The sequence below is a fragment of the Eucalyptus grandis genome, chromosome 1, assembly GCF_016545825.1.
Source record: "Eucalyptus grandis isolate ANBG69807.140 chromosome 1, ASM1654582v1, whole genome shotgun sequence".
Taxonomy (NCBI): Eukaryota; Viridiplantae; Streptophyta; class Magnoliopsida; order Myrtales; family Myrtaceae; genus Eucalyptus; species Eucalyptus grandis.
In genome coordinates, this window is record NC_052612.1 from 47,395,198 (window position 1) to 47,412,450 (window position 17,253).

Sequence of the window (17,253 nt, forward strand, 5' to 3'; positions counted from 1 at the left end):
TCACCTCGCACCCCTAGTGAAGAGCGTATCATCTATGCAAGGACACTTCCTCCATTCATCGAAGTGCGTCTTAAGTATCTCTCGAGCTTTCTCTTTCAAGTACGCGCAATCCGCTTGTAACAACAAGCCAAGCTTCGACACAGCTCTGACCATTAGCATCTCCCGAACAAACATCGAATTCCCCGAAAACTTGCTCAGCATTGAAAGAATGAAAACGGCGCACTCGTCCGCGGATTGCGAGACGTTCAGAATCCTCTCCGAGACCACGGCGATCCCGCATCTGTGGCCCATGAACTGAGCCCTCCCGTCGGCACAAGAGCATAGGTGGAACAAGACTCCCAGGATTAGCTCAGTGGTTTTCTTCTCCGGGAACCCTAGTTCCAGCTCGATGAGTTCGAACACGGCGCCGTGCTCCACCATCATGGCACGGTTTCTCACCCATGGGCACGAGTCTAGCAATATATGGAGGGACGCATTTACCGCCTGTTGAGTGATGCCGTTCCTTAGGAGACGGATGATTGTTTGGAAGAACTCGCTTTTCAATCTTTCTAGCACTGAGGAGGTCGCCGCTTTGAACATCCTCTCGAGGACTATAAGCGTGTGTGATCTCACTGCCACGCAATTGTCTACTTCACAACCTAAAACCCAAGTCAGCGTTTTGATGATCCGATCGTTTTGGCCGATGAGTAGGTTCCCGGGTGCGGATGGGACTCGAAGTAGTACTAGTATGTGCAAAGCTTCCTCAAGACCAATGGTCCGGTTTTCGTTGCAACAATTTGCAACGTATGATATTATAGCCTTGGGCACCCCAACCTCTATCATAAGATTTCTATTTCGCTCGTTCTCTACCGCAAGCATATCAATGCGTCTAAGGGTCTCGATCTCCGATCGATGGCATCGGATGTCTCTGATGAGTTTAAGCAAGCAGGACCTGTCAAGGGGCGTTCTCTGGTTGGGAAGGCGGTCGATGCCCCGAGAGGCATTCTCATCACACCACGACTGGATCAGCCTGCGGAGGGTGTGGTTCGGGGTCAGGTCGGAGTCCTTCGTCAACGGCTGCTTCATGACAGGGCAGGTCGAGTTCTTGCCATCGAGAAGCCAATGCTTGATGCTCTCTCTGTCGTACGTGATGCCGGTGACGGCAGTCACCGGGTCTCTCATCAGTCGCAGAGAAATGGGACACTTGAAGTACTCGGGGACATCAACAACATCGTCCATAATCGGACCTCAGCAATTTAACTTTGGTGTCTGTAAGTGATATCACGAGAAGCAAACTCGTGGGTGTGTGGTGTGAACGAATAGAGGAAGAGATCGATGAAACAGGAAGTTGTGTGAATGAAGAAGGCTTCGTTTTGGTAAGAAAGAGCGGCTCTCTTTATTTAAAAAGTTGGCAAACAGAGAGAGAGAGAGAGAGAGAGAGAGCGACAGAGAGGTCTTCTGTTGCTGGTCGTTCCGAGAGAGAGAGAGAGAGAGAGAGAGAGAGAGAGAGTTCGGTGGTCAAAGCAGGGATTTTTGGGTCTATGGCAAAATTGAATGAAGACGCAAGAAGAAGACAATGTATCACAGCATGTTATTCAGATAAGTTATGGTAAGTTATTCAAGATGTGTATGAATACAAGACGTACGCAATGATTTTGTTTCTTAGTTTGTGCCCCCGGTTCAAAGACGGGAGACGTGGGTCAAGATTTGTGTTTGAATTAAGCGGCTCGCGGGGACTACACGCCATAATTAAGCTGACTCTCTCTCCTCTCTCTCTCTCTCTCTCTCTCTACATGAACGTTCATTCTTTTATCTCGCCGGAAAAGAAAAAGTGACCACATTGTAATTGCCGCTGTTTAAAGAAACGGAACTCTTAGGCTCTTAGCGTGATGAGATACAAATTATTATGTTTTTGTGAAGTGTTGGTCGGCCATGAAATAGACACGTTAGAAAGTGTTCGCTTCTCATACGGTTTGACGTGAGATCTTTTGAAGCTTTAGCGAGAGCAAATATCAAAGAAATTACGGGCTGAACTAGGGGTCGGAAGACACGAGCATTACGATGTTTGTGAATTGAATTAATGAAATACGTTAGCGACCTCTCTTCCCCCCCCAACCCCCACCCACTTTATACATTTTGTACGGATATCAATTTAATCATACACCTTTCAAGATAACTAATTTAATCATAAACATTTTTGTCAATTTTGATCAGAAATTGATAATGTAAATATTAGCAATGTTATGTAGCATTGATAATACTGATATGAATAATTTTTTTCCAACTTTTAATAATTGTTCTAAGTTTTCTATTTTCTTTCTTTCCACTATGGCTAATGAGGCTCAAGCAACGCATGCCAGCCATAGTGGGAAAGGCAAAAATATAAAATATAAAAATTATTAAAAATTATAAAGATTGTTCACATTAATGCCTGTTACATTATATCTGATGGTCGATGTCAACGTCAACGTTTTCCAAGTAAAATTAATCAAAATAAATAAACTGATAAATTATCAAAAGATTTAGAATTAAATTGATCATATTAAAAGATTTACAATTAAATTGACATCCGTACAATAGATTTATGATCTTTTTTCGCAATTATCCCACAATTCAAATGCACAAGAGATCAAATATGAATAAGCTAAATATTATAAGGGTTGCTTGAATCAATAATACAACTTATGAGCTTGAGACTCTACAAAAATGATGTCAGATTTGATTCTTAGAAAATTTCCTTTTTAGGGTACACAAAGGAGACTTCAAGGGAAGACTCCAACTAAGTAAATTCTCTGTAGATTCCTAATCTTTCAGGAATGATTTACTTTTGAAAACATTGACGAGCCGGGTCAAGTCCAGCACATGGATATTCATGCGGTATAGCATATTATTATAATTGGTCTAACTTATTTCGCGTCGAGATCATGACCATAAACTTAATCGATTTGTTGAGTTTTCCATGGCCCCTAGCGACCAGGGTCTATGGCCCGTGCCCCTCAAAAAATTATAGAAATGTGTGGAATCAAACATCCCATCACACCACACCACATCGGATCGATTCATGAAAAAGAAGTGCCTAAATCATTGAAAAGCAATATGGTAAAATTCAAAGCAGACCTAAATTGCTTTTTTGGGGGGACGAAAAAGGAGGAGACCACGACCCTAGTTTTCGCTTCGTACGCGGTTATAGATGGGAGCCACTTTCCGCTCACATGTCAGGAAGGCGATGGGGAACTGAACGAGAATAATCCAAGCATGGTCATTGCATTATTAGGGTTTACCCCGCGGATAATTCAGTGAGAAAGCAAAAGAACTTCGTCGTTTAGCAGCGTTTACTCGACGAGTCAACGGTCAAGCAACGTATGGGTCGGTAGGGTCCTCCCTCAAGTCATGCTCTCTTTATCAGGGACTCAATTTCCACGAAAGACGCCCTTTTTCTTGAGTTTAGACCCATGGAAGAAAAAAGAAAAAAAACGTCTCTTCTTCGGGTTCTCATTTGTGTGCTCAAGGAACAGCCACACTACTCCATGCAAAAAGTCTGTTTCTCATTTGACTGTTTTCTCACATTTGAATAAGTATGTCAGTCGACACGGAAAAATCTAGCTCGAGCAGAACCGGACAAGACGACCATCGAATTCAAAATTGTTCTCGTTTTAGTCAAATGGCATCGTTGAAAGCAAGTTCAGAGATCAAAACGCAGTCGAACCGGTTCCGATTTTTGGATCACGGAGCGGTGCCCAAGAGGCAGACTATCTAGGAAACTCTATCATAGTTCGCGCTTTCAGCGCTCCCGTAATGTCTCCATGGATCGATCTCTCGATCATGTGACTTGTCTCGACTCCTTATCACATGCCATTTTTTCGTCATAATTCTCTGCACAGAGTACTGTAATATGCAAATCCTTTGACTAGTATTACGATCAACAATTGAAATCTACTATATTGCGACCTAATGATCCTCAGCTCGTGAGAAAAGGTTCTTCATGGTTTTGGAAGTGCCCAGTTCGTTAGGACTTGAATTTAGTATGATTGAGATCATGGAAGAAAAGTTACGTGGTTTGAATCTAAAAGTTATCGTGAGACGCACGAGTAACAAAAGGACCCAGGATAAGGACAACTTTGACAAGTTGGAAGACAATCTATACCAACTCCATGTAGATAACGCGTGGAAAAATAACAAATGAGCCTTAAGTATTATTGCAGGATCGCCTAGCAACTCGATAGTCCAAGCTTGGATAAGAAGAGGACATTGGAACCCACCAATGGAAGTGGAAGCAGCAACTCTCCTTCTCGCTTGCAATTATGCTAAGTCCCCACGCATCCGAAGCGATTTTTGAGAAAACGATTGCAAAATCTTAATTGATGCCATCCGATAACATGGTCTTTGCTCTTAAATTATTCAACCTTCCGTTACATATTCTTATTTCCTAATTCAACACGATAGAGGTTGGAATTTGGTCCAGACCCATAAACCCAAACATGAAACTACTCGTGCGCTTGCAAATCTAGCTTTTTAATCAAATAGGAATTACATCTTATTTTATTTTTCATAATCTCCCCTGGAGTTAAAAATATTATCTTAATAGAGTTTTTTCTATATGATTCTAATATTGCATTCAATTTGTAATGTTTCGTTTGAAATGAGAAGTATATTTCGAGCAAAAGGAAAAGGAAAATCCATTTTTTTGCAAGTGCTCAAAAAGGAAAGGAAAAGAACTTCAATTTGTAAATGACGCGAAAGCGGTCGACAATTCTAAAGGTAGCGGAGGAGACTCGACCGTCCTAGTCCAGTCAACAAGTCAACAAGTCAATGTATGGGTTGTGGACTATCATCACTAGCTACCACGTCTACGCTATTATCCTATTGCCCAGGTCGATCTATTGTCCTTCTTTCCGTTCTGTCCCCTCCGGGACGAAATCAAACTCGATTCCGCGAATATTGATTCCGAAGGAACGACTAAAGTTCCAACGCGAAATTTCAATCTAAACTTCATTGAAATCAAATTGCATGACTTTTATACATAAATCGAAATAATCTATTGATTCTTGATATTGCGACGCTCTCGTAACAAGCGATTTCGCCATAATTTTGCGTTGTTAAGAATCATGAACAGCAATTGTTCCCGACCCCAACCCTTAAGCACACCTTGTTCTTGTCCCACGACCGCAATTGACATGGAAAAAATGTTGAGAACCGGGAATCCCGACTATATGCACATGAGAAGTACATTATAGAAAATCCCACTAATGCTAGGGAAGGAAGGGTCGTCAATTTGAATTAGTGACGATAATTAGAGGATTCTATGCAGGTCGATCAATCTGCATGCCATCCTAGGATTTTTAATCAAGGATCACTTTATTTCATGGAAAACTTACATTTTGAAAAATATTTTCTTAAAAAATAATTACATACATTAATTACAAGAAAGTTTAAACTAAAAATATTTCATTGCTCCTGAAAATATTGCTATCGCTAATGAAAATATTTTGAATAAGCTAATTATCCCAAGCGATATAAAAGATATATTCTTTTAAATTTTTATTTTTCGCAAAATAAATAGACTTTAGAAGGGCGTAACGTGGGAGTAAAAGGAATATGATTTTTGGATAATTGGGCCTTGTCCCAATTGGAGAGAATGTAGTGGACCTCGAAGCGTGCGGATACAAATTCTATTGAGGACGTTCCGCCTGCTAAGAAGTTTGCGGCCCACATTCTGTCACTATACGCCCATAGCATGGGCTTAATTACCTTTAGAAAAAGAGCCAAAAATATTAGATCCAATTCAATTTCTGCTCCAAATTTTTTTAATCTACAAAAATCATAAAACTTTCACCCGCGTATTTACCGTCACCTTCACCTTCATATAAAACAACGATAACCTCCCAATATTGATAATTATGAAGGAGCTACAGCAATTTTTGGATAATTTGGGATACGAGGTGAATATAAAAATGAAAAATGATGAGACGACGATGTTTAATCTACTATAAAAATATAATAAATAATTATAAATTATTATGATATCCACTTCTTTAAAAATTTATGTTTATAACAAACTATTATTTTTATAATAGTTCTGTTATGCTAGTAAGACTCAAAAAAAAAAAGGTTGAATTAAAGTTGGATTGGACCTATGGTTCGGGCGTTTTCTGGGAAATTAAGCCCGTAAATTATCACATCCGCACCTTCTCGTGGCAGGTATTCACTAATGCGGAGCGAAGCCTCACCTTTTGCTGACGTGGAAAAGTGGACTTTAACTGATGCAATTTTTAAATGGCTACAAATATAGGTGTTATCTTGCTTTCCAAAAATCACTGCCGAACGAATAATACGTGGCTTCTTCAAAGTAAGATATGCGGCATTTTATTTTTTATTATCACTATTATTACAAGCGAATTTAATTAGAAGTCGGTCCATCTGATTTGCTCGATTTATGAGGGGGAAAAAAGGGGAAAACTTCACAAAAAAATTCCCACCACCACACAGCCCGACCAGTAAGCTAAGCCGATTCGCGAAAGCTTAATAATAATCCGCCATGGATGCGCAGATCGAGCTCCCGTACTCTGCACTTCCCTTCTTCTCCTTCTCCTTCTTCTCCTCTCGATCTCCCATGGCGGATTCCGAACCTCCTCTTCTCCGCCCCGAATCCGGACATCCCTCGCCTCCGCCCCGCCTTCTCTGATTCGATTCCGCCCCCCGCGCCTCGGGGTTGGCTCGCTCGAGCGAAGGAGGACCATGAGCCTCGCCCATCGCGCCGCGAACGAGGTAAACGATCGTGGGGCTTTCTTGCGGCGTTGATCCGCGTGTTCTGTGGTCGGAATCCTACTTTGCTTCGGTTTATGTTGTTGCGCATTTCGGGAGCTTGCCGTCGGTTTTACCGATGGTTTTCTCGAGCTTTGCTTCGGGAACGCCTGCTAATGGCGGTCCTGGTGGCTCCCGGTTGCGGCTTGAACGAATGATTGGGGGTTTCGAAATGGAGGATGTTTCTGTGGTGGGCCTGAGGGTTGAGTGTGTATTGGAGGGGCATTGGGGTTGTTGCTGCGCTTCCTTGATGTTTTACGCTTTCTCTTGTTTCTCTTCTGCATTGGGGGGGGGGTTTGTGGTGTGAGGTGGGGAATCCAAAGCTGATTCTTCGGTGAATTCGAGTCGTGGTTCGGGTGAAAAACCGAATGCAATGATATGTCGAAACTAGTTAGCAGTCATAAGCGCAAGCATCGAAGGAGAGTTTTTTCTTTTTTTCGCTCGAACTTTTGGCACTGGTGGATAGTAACTGTGGAAGATAGCAAAGCTATTCAATGAAATTAACCTTAGTCTTCGTTAGGAAAACCTACCATATCCACAGGTGAATGCCTTAATTTGATTCTCATTAATATGAAGCAAAAACATCAAAATTAGGCACAGTAAAAACCCCAAGTACAAGTAACATCTTATTCACACATGCTCTAAATCTCTGCATCTGCGGTCCCTAAGAGTTCTTACTTGAACTAGAGGTCAGACGTTATAAAATCAGGTCTATCTGCAGGAATTTGGGATCTTTTGTTCATGGAAACCAATAATATGAAGGGACTTCTCAGGAAGGTTCTTGTCTCCCAGTTCCACTTGCTAGACTGGATGGAGCATTAGTAATATTTCCATTGGTCCTCTGTTGCCCACTATGCAGCAGAATCTCCATTGCTTGGTAAAATTGTAGCTTGAGTTCCTCTACACAAAGTCCCTGAGAGATCGACATCATTCAGTATGTTTCGATGAGGTGTCTTTACTGTATACTCCTTAGTTTGCTTCCTGCCTGAATTTCTATGTTCAAACTAATTGCTTCCCTTATAAAAAGAAGTGTCGATTTTCCTATCTTATTGAATGAAAAGATTGCACCTGCACAACCTCGGTTGTTCAATGATGACAATAGGAACTGTTAGGTGCCAATACATATGATAAACTTGACATCTTTCTATAATGAAGACGGTCACTCAGAAAATCTCAAAAGAAAAGAAAGGATATCAAAAAATTCTTACAGATCGTAAGAATACTTCAATTTCAAGTATTTTCTCAACGAACGATTGTATTATAACAGCGAGAACTTGTTTGTTTATTAGAACATGGAGTTTGGTTTCACAAACTAGAATATCTAAGAGAAAAAAAGGTAAAAACTTAAAATTTTCCCTCATCAGCATTCTGATCTCCTGTGAAAATATGTCTTCTCAAAAATATCATCACTAATGCAGTTTAGTCCGAGTCTTTAATATTTTCTTACGTGATTGAAGGAAATTAGTTCCACCAGTCATGGAGACTACATAGTATGATTGCCGAATTCCAGAGAAGAATCCCAACTCCAGCAGCTAATTAGCTGTTCGGATCTTCTGCAGGTTGTCTATTCTAAAAGATGACTCCGACAAGCAAAACATCTTAAGGCTCATTACTCTAATGGAGTCAACTGTATGTGATGTCACTCTTGTTTTATCGATGTAACTGCTTCTCTCTGTTTTACAATATTTTTATGCTTGTAGCTACTATTGGGTGAATGGATTTTGTTAGCTCTTCTGTAGATACTTTGCCATGCAATGGGCTGCTTGTAAATGATGCTTAATGGCACAAATATTGTGAATCAATATGCTGATAGTGGCACTGTATGAAGATAGTAAAATGAGGACATTATTCATTCTCTAAGAGGAAACTATAGTGAAGTTGACTTTCATCCGTCAAGCTTTGACTGCTGGGTTTCCTGTAGCTCAGGTTAATGAAGAAAAGGCTCCTTGCCATTTTGGTGATCGGTCAAGCAGCGACACTGTTGTGAGGTTGCGAACAAGTGATGGTCGAGATGATTGGTTGTACTGTCATTCTCACATTCTTATAGAGAAGAGCAAATATTTTGCAGATCGTCTCTCTGAGAAATGGCCAACGTGTCAGATCCTTGATTCCCGCAACTGCGTTGAGGTATACTGTCAAGAATCAGATTTTGACTCCCATGTCAATGTTCTACGCCTATTTTATGTTGAAGAAAGCTCAAGGGATGATATTTGGCATGGGGTTAGGAATGCACTTGGCATTCTTCGTGTGGCCGTGGAGCTTGAGTGCCTACAGATCATCACTGCTTGTGTTAACTACTTGGAAGCAGTCCCATGGGAAGAGACTGAGGAGGAGGAGATTCTTAAAACCATACCAGGCATGGGATCACAAGTATTGCCAATTCTCTCCCGCCTCGAACCTGTCAATCCATCAGCTATTATGAGGATTTTTCGTTCAGCTATTCAACTAGCCACATCATCACCTCCTCAAGATATGAACGATCTTAAAACTTCAGCTCAAGAGCAACTTGAGTACATGCTTACTGAAGATGATGATGAACCTCTACTAAAAGCTGATGATGAGATAAGATCTGAGGTAAAACAGTGCATGAGTAGACTCTTTGCGAGATTTAACAGCCTGCTAGAATCTTTGTTTTGCGAGTCATCGGAACTGGCCCCTGAGGCACTGCATATACTTCAGTTCTATCTATCCGATTTATCATGGGCCTGTCAGATATTGACAAAGTTAGAGATAATGAGGGATTTGGTTATTTGTTGGATGGATGCATCAGATAAAGTTGTGAAGATAGTTCATCCATCAAATCCAGAACCAAATAGTGAAACAATCAAGACGACAGTGAAGATTGTTGAAGTTGCGGCAAAGGTTTTAGAGTCAATCGCATATGGAAATGTCATTTTACCAGCATCAAAGAGGCTGCATGCAGTCAAGGTCTGGCTTCCATTTGTAAGAGTTGCCAAACCTGCCATAGATTCCACCACATCCAGTGGTGACGACACTTTGGAACTTAAAGTGGATGGTGAGCTGTGGCAATCATTGGAATCAACCTTCGTTTCATTGGTGCTTACATTGCCATCAGGAGATCAAGCAGAAATCTTGACTGAATGGTTGGGAAATAACTATATTCGGTATCCTGATCTAACTGAGGCATTTGAAGTATGGTGTTACCGGTCCAAGGTTGCGAAGAGAAGATTAGCCATTTTGGATGGGAACCATGGCGGATCTAGCACTCCTTGATCTTCCATTATCCACGTTACAGATTTTTTGGCCGGCTGGTTGCAGATAACCCTGATTGTCATGTAGTGACAGTTCTTGTATGTGCAAAGTCAGCTTTTGCTTGTAAATTGTTGTCCCCCGACATGGTTGTAGTGAGAACTAGCTGTACAGTTGATTGCCTAATGGTTTGGCTTCATTTTGTCATTCTCAATTCTCAGTAGTCTAGTCGTCAGGTAATGTTTTGTCCAACAGCGAGAAAAGTATTTCGTGCCACAGTTTCAGTGCTACTGCCCAAGAAGCAAATCAATCGGTTTTTTTGGAAAGTGGCACGATAAGGAAATATGTTCTTACGTTCCAAAATTTCCAAATGCTGGTTTGCAAGACGTGACACAACTGCAACAGGAGGTACTTTTTCGTTTGAATTCTAAGATCATATGGGTGTTTGGTCGACTATTTATCCTGTTCAAAACAACTTTTCAAAGGGATCACTCGGTCCAGGGTCAGAAATGGTCTTTCCAACTTCTACAAATTTTGAATCAGAAAGTAACTTTTCTCTTTGGTTTTTTTCACCTATTATTCGGAGTATTAGCCTTATTGGATGGGAACCGTGACTGTCAAATGTCAATCCCATCCAGTGCAGCAATGATTAGTAAATGCATCCCTTGCAGCAAGAATTTTGCCATTGGGTCATAACTGCATTACCTCTTTATACACTGTACAGAGCTCGTGTGACCAATTTGAGTGGTCTTTTTCATCATGCCAGATTCTTGCCATCTAAAGTCAATTCGCCTATTCCTTTTGCTTCCTTGTATGATCTCTTCTTGGATCGATTCTTCTTTTCTTTCTTCCTTTTTTTTATTTTTCCCGTTCCACAATTGATTCTCCGCTAATAATTATCCTTCCTGTGGTGAAACTATAATTGTCCCTATTCGATTCTTCTTCTTCCTTTTAGTAAAATTTTAAATAAGAGTTTGAAGAAATGCTCTCATTTTCTCAAGTAAGAATTTAAAGTAGACTTTATTTCAAATAAAGACCTGAAATTCTCCCGTTTTCTTAAATAAAGACCTGAAATAAAACTTGTTTCAAATAAGAATACGAAGTAAACATATCAGCTTTAAAGAAAGACCTAATCTTATTGCTTGAGGAGCATTTTCATCTTTTTAAAACTTTTTTCCTTTTTCTTTTTTCATTTTTACTCATTTCCTAATAATTAGAATAGTCATTGATAAAACTGATTCACTTCGTACCCTTATTTAAGTCATCGGCGGCCGGTAAAGTAAATCTGAGGTGACGTTAGCACAGAATCCACCACTACGATATCATTCTTAAGAATACCTAATGACAATGCTAGGGTTCGAATTTCTTCTCTTGGTGTGGAAGATAGAGCCCAAAGCCAATGATACCGGCGGTAATAACTATTTCTGTCATTAATTCATGAAAGTTCGTGAAAACATAGCTCATGGGGAGACCCACCTCGGGAGGCTATTGCAGCAGCTTTTCTGTAAGGTGTCTTATCTAGTAGCTTTTACCCATATAAATGTTGACTGACAGAGACCTTTCATTATTTTATAGCCAGTTCACTTGTGTACCTTACACTGGAACAACAGAATTCCGGGATGGTGAAATGCATCGTCATCATGAGATTCCTGGCCATTGTGGGCATGGCCACAAAAGTGAAAACCAGCTAGAGTTGTGATTTTGGGAATAAGGTCTGTGCAAACATGCGAGCCAAATGTCAAAAGTTCAGCTTATTCTAATGAGATAAGTCTCAATAGGAGGAAGCTATCTTTTTCTTTCCTGTTATTTTGATTCCTATTTTTGGGGTTGTGACTGAGATAAGGATCAAAAAAAAAAAAGGAGCGAGAGTGAATAAGTCAAGAAAGCAAGTGCTCTTGGACAGGAGAGGAAAGTAGTCTGGATTCTTGAGCTGAGAAAATGACTTCTGCTAGTGTGTGTGCGTGTGTGTATATATATATATATGTATTGGTTCTTTTATTCCCCTTTTCTTCTACTCTAATATTCATGGACTCAAAGAACCTAGCACCCTGTCATTTTTCCTTCTTTTAACAGTTCTTTTTGTTGCCATGACACAGACTGAAGAGACCTCCTCCTGCTTCTCCTGGATGATGGTGATGATGACATTGTATTCCTGAAGTCCACCTACATGTAACATTCTCCTGAAGATTTCATCTGCAATATCAAGCCGTCTCTTTCAATTCTTTTTCTTGAGTTTATAATGAAAAGGCTTGGCACTTAGAAATATTCCCGGTGCCTGTATAGCTATGAACATCCCCGAAGATTGCATCTAATTTATACTATGGTGGGTTTCTTTCTATCCATTCTAATGGTTCTGAATAACAGGATTAGAAGCAGAGTATTGCTTGAATTCTCGGTCTTTTTTGCTTCGATTTTTGCTTCGTGCTTCGTTAACAGCACGTGCGGACATTGAAGATTAGCAACTAACGACTTTTTGTGGCATAACATACCTTCAAAAGATTGATTCTAAGGGTTTTGATCTCCTCAAGCAACCACAGGATTAAAGCAAATTTTTTTTTTTTTTTTTTTGCTTCCCTGCATTTGGTAGATCAAACCTCACGGTAACAAGCAGCATATAATGGTATACCCAAGACTAAGTATTGTGATATTACATTCTATCCATCACCCGAGCTTACAAAATTAATATACAATCCCCAATCATCTCTCTGAAATCCTAAAGCTGTCTAAATTAACTGAAAATACTTCTATGCAAAAGTATAGGCCTATAATTTTCTTTCTTTACACTACCATGCAGCTTACTTACTCCCCAAATAATGTAGGGAACAGGCGAAGTTAAAAACAATATGAAAAAAGCCCGGTTCTGAACCTAAAATTACACTACCATTCTTCATCTTGCATCATCCTCATCCCGAACTCTGACGATGCAGAGAGAATCATCCGTGGTCCAATGTATCAGGCCACGAAATCCTGCAACAGCTGCACAGGGAACCTCTTTCGGTTCTGGATGTTCATGGTCTCGTACGCAGATGAAGAGTGAGGGATGGTGGGAGTGTTCATCGCCCCGAATTCGTTCGCCTCTCCGATGTCGACTCGCCTACCTAATTGAATGTTTTGGCTAGGGAGGAAGCTCTGGTGAGCGCCAGATAGAGAGAGGTTCTCACTGTGTGGAAGGCCCAGAGTGAGAGAAACACCATTCCCAGAAAATGTGGGAGAGACCCCATTACCTGAAAACGAAGGAGCGAACTGATCGGCCCCGAACCTCCCGATTTCGCCCATTGGGTATTGCCCGAACCCGCCGATGAAGTTGGCGGGCCCTCCTCCAATGATCGGGTAGCCATCGCGGCCCTGCCCCTCGTCGATAAACTTCATCGATATGGCCTCCCGAGCTTGGGGTTGACATTCAAGGACGAGACATTGCTAAGGTTCTGAAGCAGCTCGGCGCTTCTCGGTTTCTTCGGGCTCCCCTGTGTCAGCCCTTCCAGCTCCGAAGGGCCGACGAGAGTGAACCCGGAACTGCTGCTGCGGACGTTTCCCCCGATGGAGGAAGCCGAATTAGTAGAGATGGCAGGGGTGTCGTGGTTCCTCGAGGTGATCTCCTTTGGTTTGAAGCTCTTGGTGCTGTTCTCATTGGAGTTGGGGGCCTTGTCCTGGAGGCCAGAGGACTTGGATGCTGAGTCCTCGCGTTCACTCTTGCTTGGTTTTTCCTCTGCTCCTCCCCCATTCTGTTCTTGCTCCTTGATTTCCTCCGTGTACATCTCCTCCACCATCGGCTTCCAAAGCCGAACTCGAGCATTTATAAACCAATTCGACACCTGCAATCGACGCATCGCTTAATCTCCGAACCTTCACAGCATTAAGAATCACTTAGGACAAAGATCAGAAAATTATACCTGGCTTCTAGTGAGCCCTGTCTGTTTGGCCAGCATGACTTTGTCCGAATCCTTCGGGTAGCTAAATAAAGAAAAGGAAAGAACAGTTTCAGCAATTCAGGTCCATTATGATTCTAAGCAACAGTTCCAAATGATGATCGTCGAGAGTGTTGCTTACGGGTGGAGAAAGTGTTCGAAGAGCCAGGCGCGTAGGATCGAGACTGATCGCTCAGGGAGTCCTCTCTGGGGTCTCCAAGCATTCTGCTGGATCATGCCCAACTGTTGGAGAGCACGCTGCTGCCGGAGGTGGTGGTCGACGAACTTAAGCCTGGAGCCTTCGATCTTCCCTCCAGGGCCATCCTCCTCGCCCAAGCTCTTATTAGCGGCCCGAATCTGGCCTGCTATCGCGTCCTTGAGGCACCGGAACTGCTTTGAGATGGTCTGCAGCGCGAGGGCCGTGTACGTCCTTGCAGAGCCAATCCCCGCAGCTTGCTCAAACGAGGATATCACGATCTGCATCTGGTTGTGGTACTGTCTGTATCTCTGTTCAACCTGATATAAACAAGGATCCAACATGAGGAGGCTAATTGGACTGCATTGTAAGTTTAATACAACTCAATTTCTTACCTAACTAGCATGAACTTTAATTAGAGTTAGGAAGGATATCTCAAAGTTTTAGAAATTATAGTCAATTAGATAGGGGAGTTTCATTCCCAAAATTCCTCCATAACTTTTCAATTTTATATATACAAGGACTTGATCATGCACATAATTACCATCTAAGCCTTACCTCATCAAGCATGTTTATGAGCTTAGCCTTCTTCATCTGAATTTCCTGCCTCTCAGCCATAGACAGTTCTGCGCCGCGCTTACCACTGCCGTCGCCACCTCCTTCCTCCTTCAGTGCCGCTGATTCTCCACCCGGCTTACTTTGGCCGCTGGCCTTCTTCAGCATCTCAGCTTTGATTCCGGTGTTCCCAACATTAACAACCTCTTCGAGAAGCTCCTGTGCGGCCTTCAAGTACTTGGAGCTCAGCAACACCCCCTGCATGCCCGACCCAACTGCCGCCCCATTGGTTACGCCTGAGGCCGACGATGGGGACCCGCCCGAGATCCGCACGTCCTCACCGCCTGAAATTGCTGGAGGGTGCTGAGAACCCGCTGCTCCATCGCCACTGCGCTCGGCCCGGACAAAGGAACGGTACCCAGCTGGGGTCGGTGGGGGCTGCTGCGGGGAGAGGCTGGCGGGAGAGCCCCTGCTGCTGGTGGGTGCGGGAGGCCTCACGCGCCGCCGTGGACGGGTCGAGGGAGCTCCAGAGGTTATACTGGACGCGAGGCATGAAGCCATGCATGGAGGAGAGATCGTGGTTGACGTGCATGGACGAGGGCTGCGAGTCGGCGGCGCTGCCGGGTAGGGGGATGCCTACAAATTGCTGGGTCTGGGATGCGGGCGGCCCGGCGGTGGAGGAGTTGAGGAAGATCGCCGAGGGTTGCTGGTGCGGAGGCGGGGCATCGGAGTAGTGGACGTAGCTGGCGGGGTTCATGAGGACGAGGGTTTGTAGGGCTCCATCTGGGTCAGATGAGCTCTGGTGGTAGTAAGTCGCCATCGCAGCTGTTCACTTCACTTCAATATTTATCTCTTCTTCTTTCGCTGAACAAAACAAATCGCGCAGAGAGAGAGAGAGAGAAAAGAAGATGGGCTATTAGTGAGCTTCATCACCTTCATGTGCGAAATTGAGATCAAACACAAAGCGACAAGCTCATGTAGCACTTATCCTAAAGAAAGGAAAGAAGCTTGAGCAAAGTCAGAAGGGGAAAGAGAGAGAGAGAGAGAGAGAGAGAGAGAGAGAGGGCGTGTGTGTATGTTCGCATGTGTGTGATTGAGCTTTGAGTTGAAAGAAGTACCTTTCACACTGATGGTGAGTGTGTGGAATCAAGAATCAACCCATACGATGAGTCAATCTGAGTATTGCTGTTGAACTTATTGACGAATAACCTGACAACCAAATCAAGAAACCAAGAAAGTTTGTGTTGAGTATCAAAAGTTTTGATGCGATTGTCATCACTTTTCTTTCTATCTTTTCTCAAGTTTCAAGCTTGGAGAGAGAGAGGGGCGGTAGGATGGAAGGAGATGAGGAAGGAAAAGTAATTGCAGGAGCCATGTCAATTTATATATATTTAAATATATAGAGAGCGAGGGAGAGAGAGAGTATGAAAGGACCGATGATCTCTGCATTTATATATTCGTTATCGTTATCAAGTAGACATTGTTTTGTGTACACGTGATTTTCATTCATTCATTCATCATCGCCATCAATCTCTGCACTCCATAATTTTCACTTGCAATCATCAAAACAAATACCAAGAGAGAGACTTCAGACACCCCAGAAAGGAGAGAGAGAGAGAGAGAGAGAGGACAACATGGTGATGGCCTATAAAAAAGAAAGAAATGAATTGAGACGGCATCACCCACCTGTGTGAGATTTATGGAGGGATTCACAGAGATAGGAAAATCTCAGCTTCCTGTCATCGCCTCTGCTGTCTGCAACTTTCCCATCCTGAGAAAAGGTAAAATAAGAACACAAAAAACAAGAACCAAGACAAGAGTGAGGAGGTTTAAAAATAGTAAGATGAGGTTAGGGGGGCTGATAAAAAGATGCCCATCTTTTCCCCCTCCCCCACCACTCTCTCTCTCTCATCGTCTTTTCCTTCTTCAGAGATCAAAATTCTTGGTGATGGAACGGGTATGTGCGTGTGTATTTCTCGTTTCGATGAATAGTGAATCACCATGTGTGCGTACATGGGTTCTCTGTGTGTGTGTGTGAATGAAAATTCTCTGCTACTTTTTGGCTTTTGGGGGCAAAGAAGTACCTGCGAACGGATCAGAGGGAAGCTCGCTCCCTGTCTCTCTCTCTCTCTTCTCTCTCCCCCTCTCTCTGTCTCACTCTCTTTCTGGTTCAGTTCTCGTTCTTGATTTGACCTACCCTTTTCAAATCATTTCTTGATGCAGCTTTCATGGCCAACAAAGAGATCGACTAATTAACTAATTCAGTGAAGAAAGAGAGAGAGGGAACGAAAGTTCAAAGTTGTTTATGCGTGAGAAAGAAAGATACAGACAATTGGAGGAACGAGGAAACGTCTCCTTCCACGAAAGCCTAATATGTATTTTAAAGAGAGAGAGAGAGAGAGAGAGGAGGAAGATGATGGGGAAGAACAGGGACCAGAGAAGGAGATCCTGTTGCTCATTCATTAATATCTGTTTTGTCCTTATTCAATACCACCCCCTTCCTTTCTTTTCTTTTTGTTATCCTGTTCTTCTCCAATTTTATTATTCGTTTGGAAGAGTTTCCTTCTTTCTTTTTTCTTTCTTTTTGGTGGTATTTTATGTGGTTGG

The 17,253-nt window shown here is 42.5% G+C and overlaps 3 protein-coding genes across 4 annotated transcripts; 1 reads left to right on the plus strand and 2 right to left on the minus strand.

The window, feature by feature from the left end:
• Window positions 1-1,277, minus strand: LOC104415061 (E3 ubiquitin-protein ligase PUB24). Its single transcript, XM_010026288.3, has one exon. It carries the CDS (start codon window positions 1,216-1,218, stop codon window positions 1-3), a length of 1,218 nt encoding a protein of 405 aa, XP_010024590.2. The 5' UTR covers window positions 1,219-1,277.
• Window positions 1,278-6,433: 5,156 nt separating this feature from the next.
• LOC104446973 (BTB/POZ domain-containing protein At3g05675) lies at window positions 6,434-10,316 on the plus strand. 2 transcript variants are annotated; one of them, XM_010060771.3, is made up of 3 exons: window positions 6,434-6,744; window positions 8,340-8,409; window positions 8,707-10,316. In XM_010060771.3, the coding sequence occupies exons 2-3, from the start codon at window positions 8,398-8,400 to the stop codon at window positions 10,012-10,014; spliced, it is 1,320 nt and encodes a 439-aa protein (XP_010059073.1). In that variant the 5' UTR covers window positions 6,434-6,744; window positions 8,340-8,397; the 3' UTR covers window positions 10,015-10,316. The 2 variants fall into 2 exon arrangements, with proteins under 2 accessions (XP_010059073.1, XP_010059067.1); XM_010060765.3 differs by lacking the exon at window positions 8,340-8,409.
• A 2,269-nt stretch (window positions 10,317-12,585) lies between these two features.
• Window positions 12,586-16,935, minus strand: LOC120294911 (BEL1-like homeodomain protein 1). Its single transcript, XM_039315911.1, is given in 9 exon segments — window positions 12,586-13,367; window positions 13,370-13,802; window positions 13,881-13,941; window positions 14,038-14,411; window positions 14,650-15,105; window positions 15,107-15,510; window positions 15,765-15,855; window positions 16,333-16,417; window positions 16,731-16,935. Coding segments are annotated over 6 exon segments (2,109 nt in total). The 5' UTR covers window positions 15,467-15,510; window positions 15,765-15,855; window positions 16,333-16,417; window positions 16,731-16,935; the 3' UTR covers window positions 12,586-12,942.
• Window positions 16,936-17,253: the final 318 nt, after the last annotated feature.

Coding starts and splice junctions, on each gene's coding strand:
- LOC104415061 (XM_010026288.3), bottom strand. CDS start 1,218: ATGGACGATGTTGTTGATGTCCCCGAGTACTTCAAGTGTCCCATTTCT.
- LOC104446973 (XM_010060765.3), top strand. CDS start 6,715: ATGAGCCTCGCCCATCGCGCCGCGAACGAG. Junction 6,745..8,706: donor CCCATCGCGCCGCGAACGAG/GTAAACGATCGT, acceptor CCTGTAGCTCAG/GTTAATGAAGAAAAGGCTCC.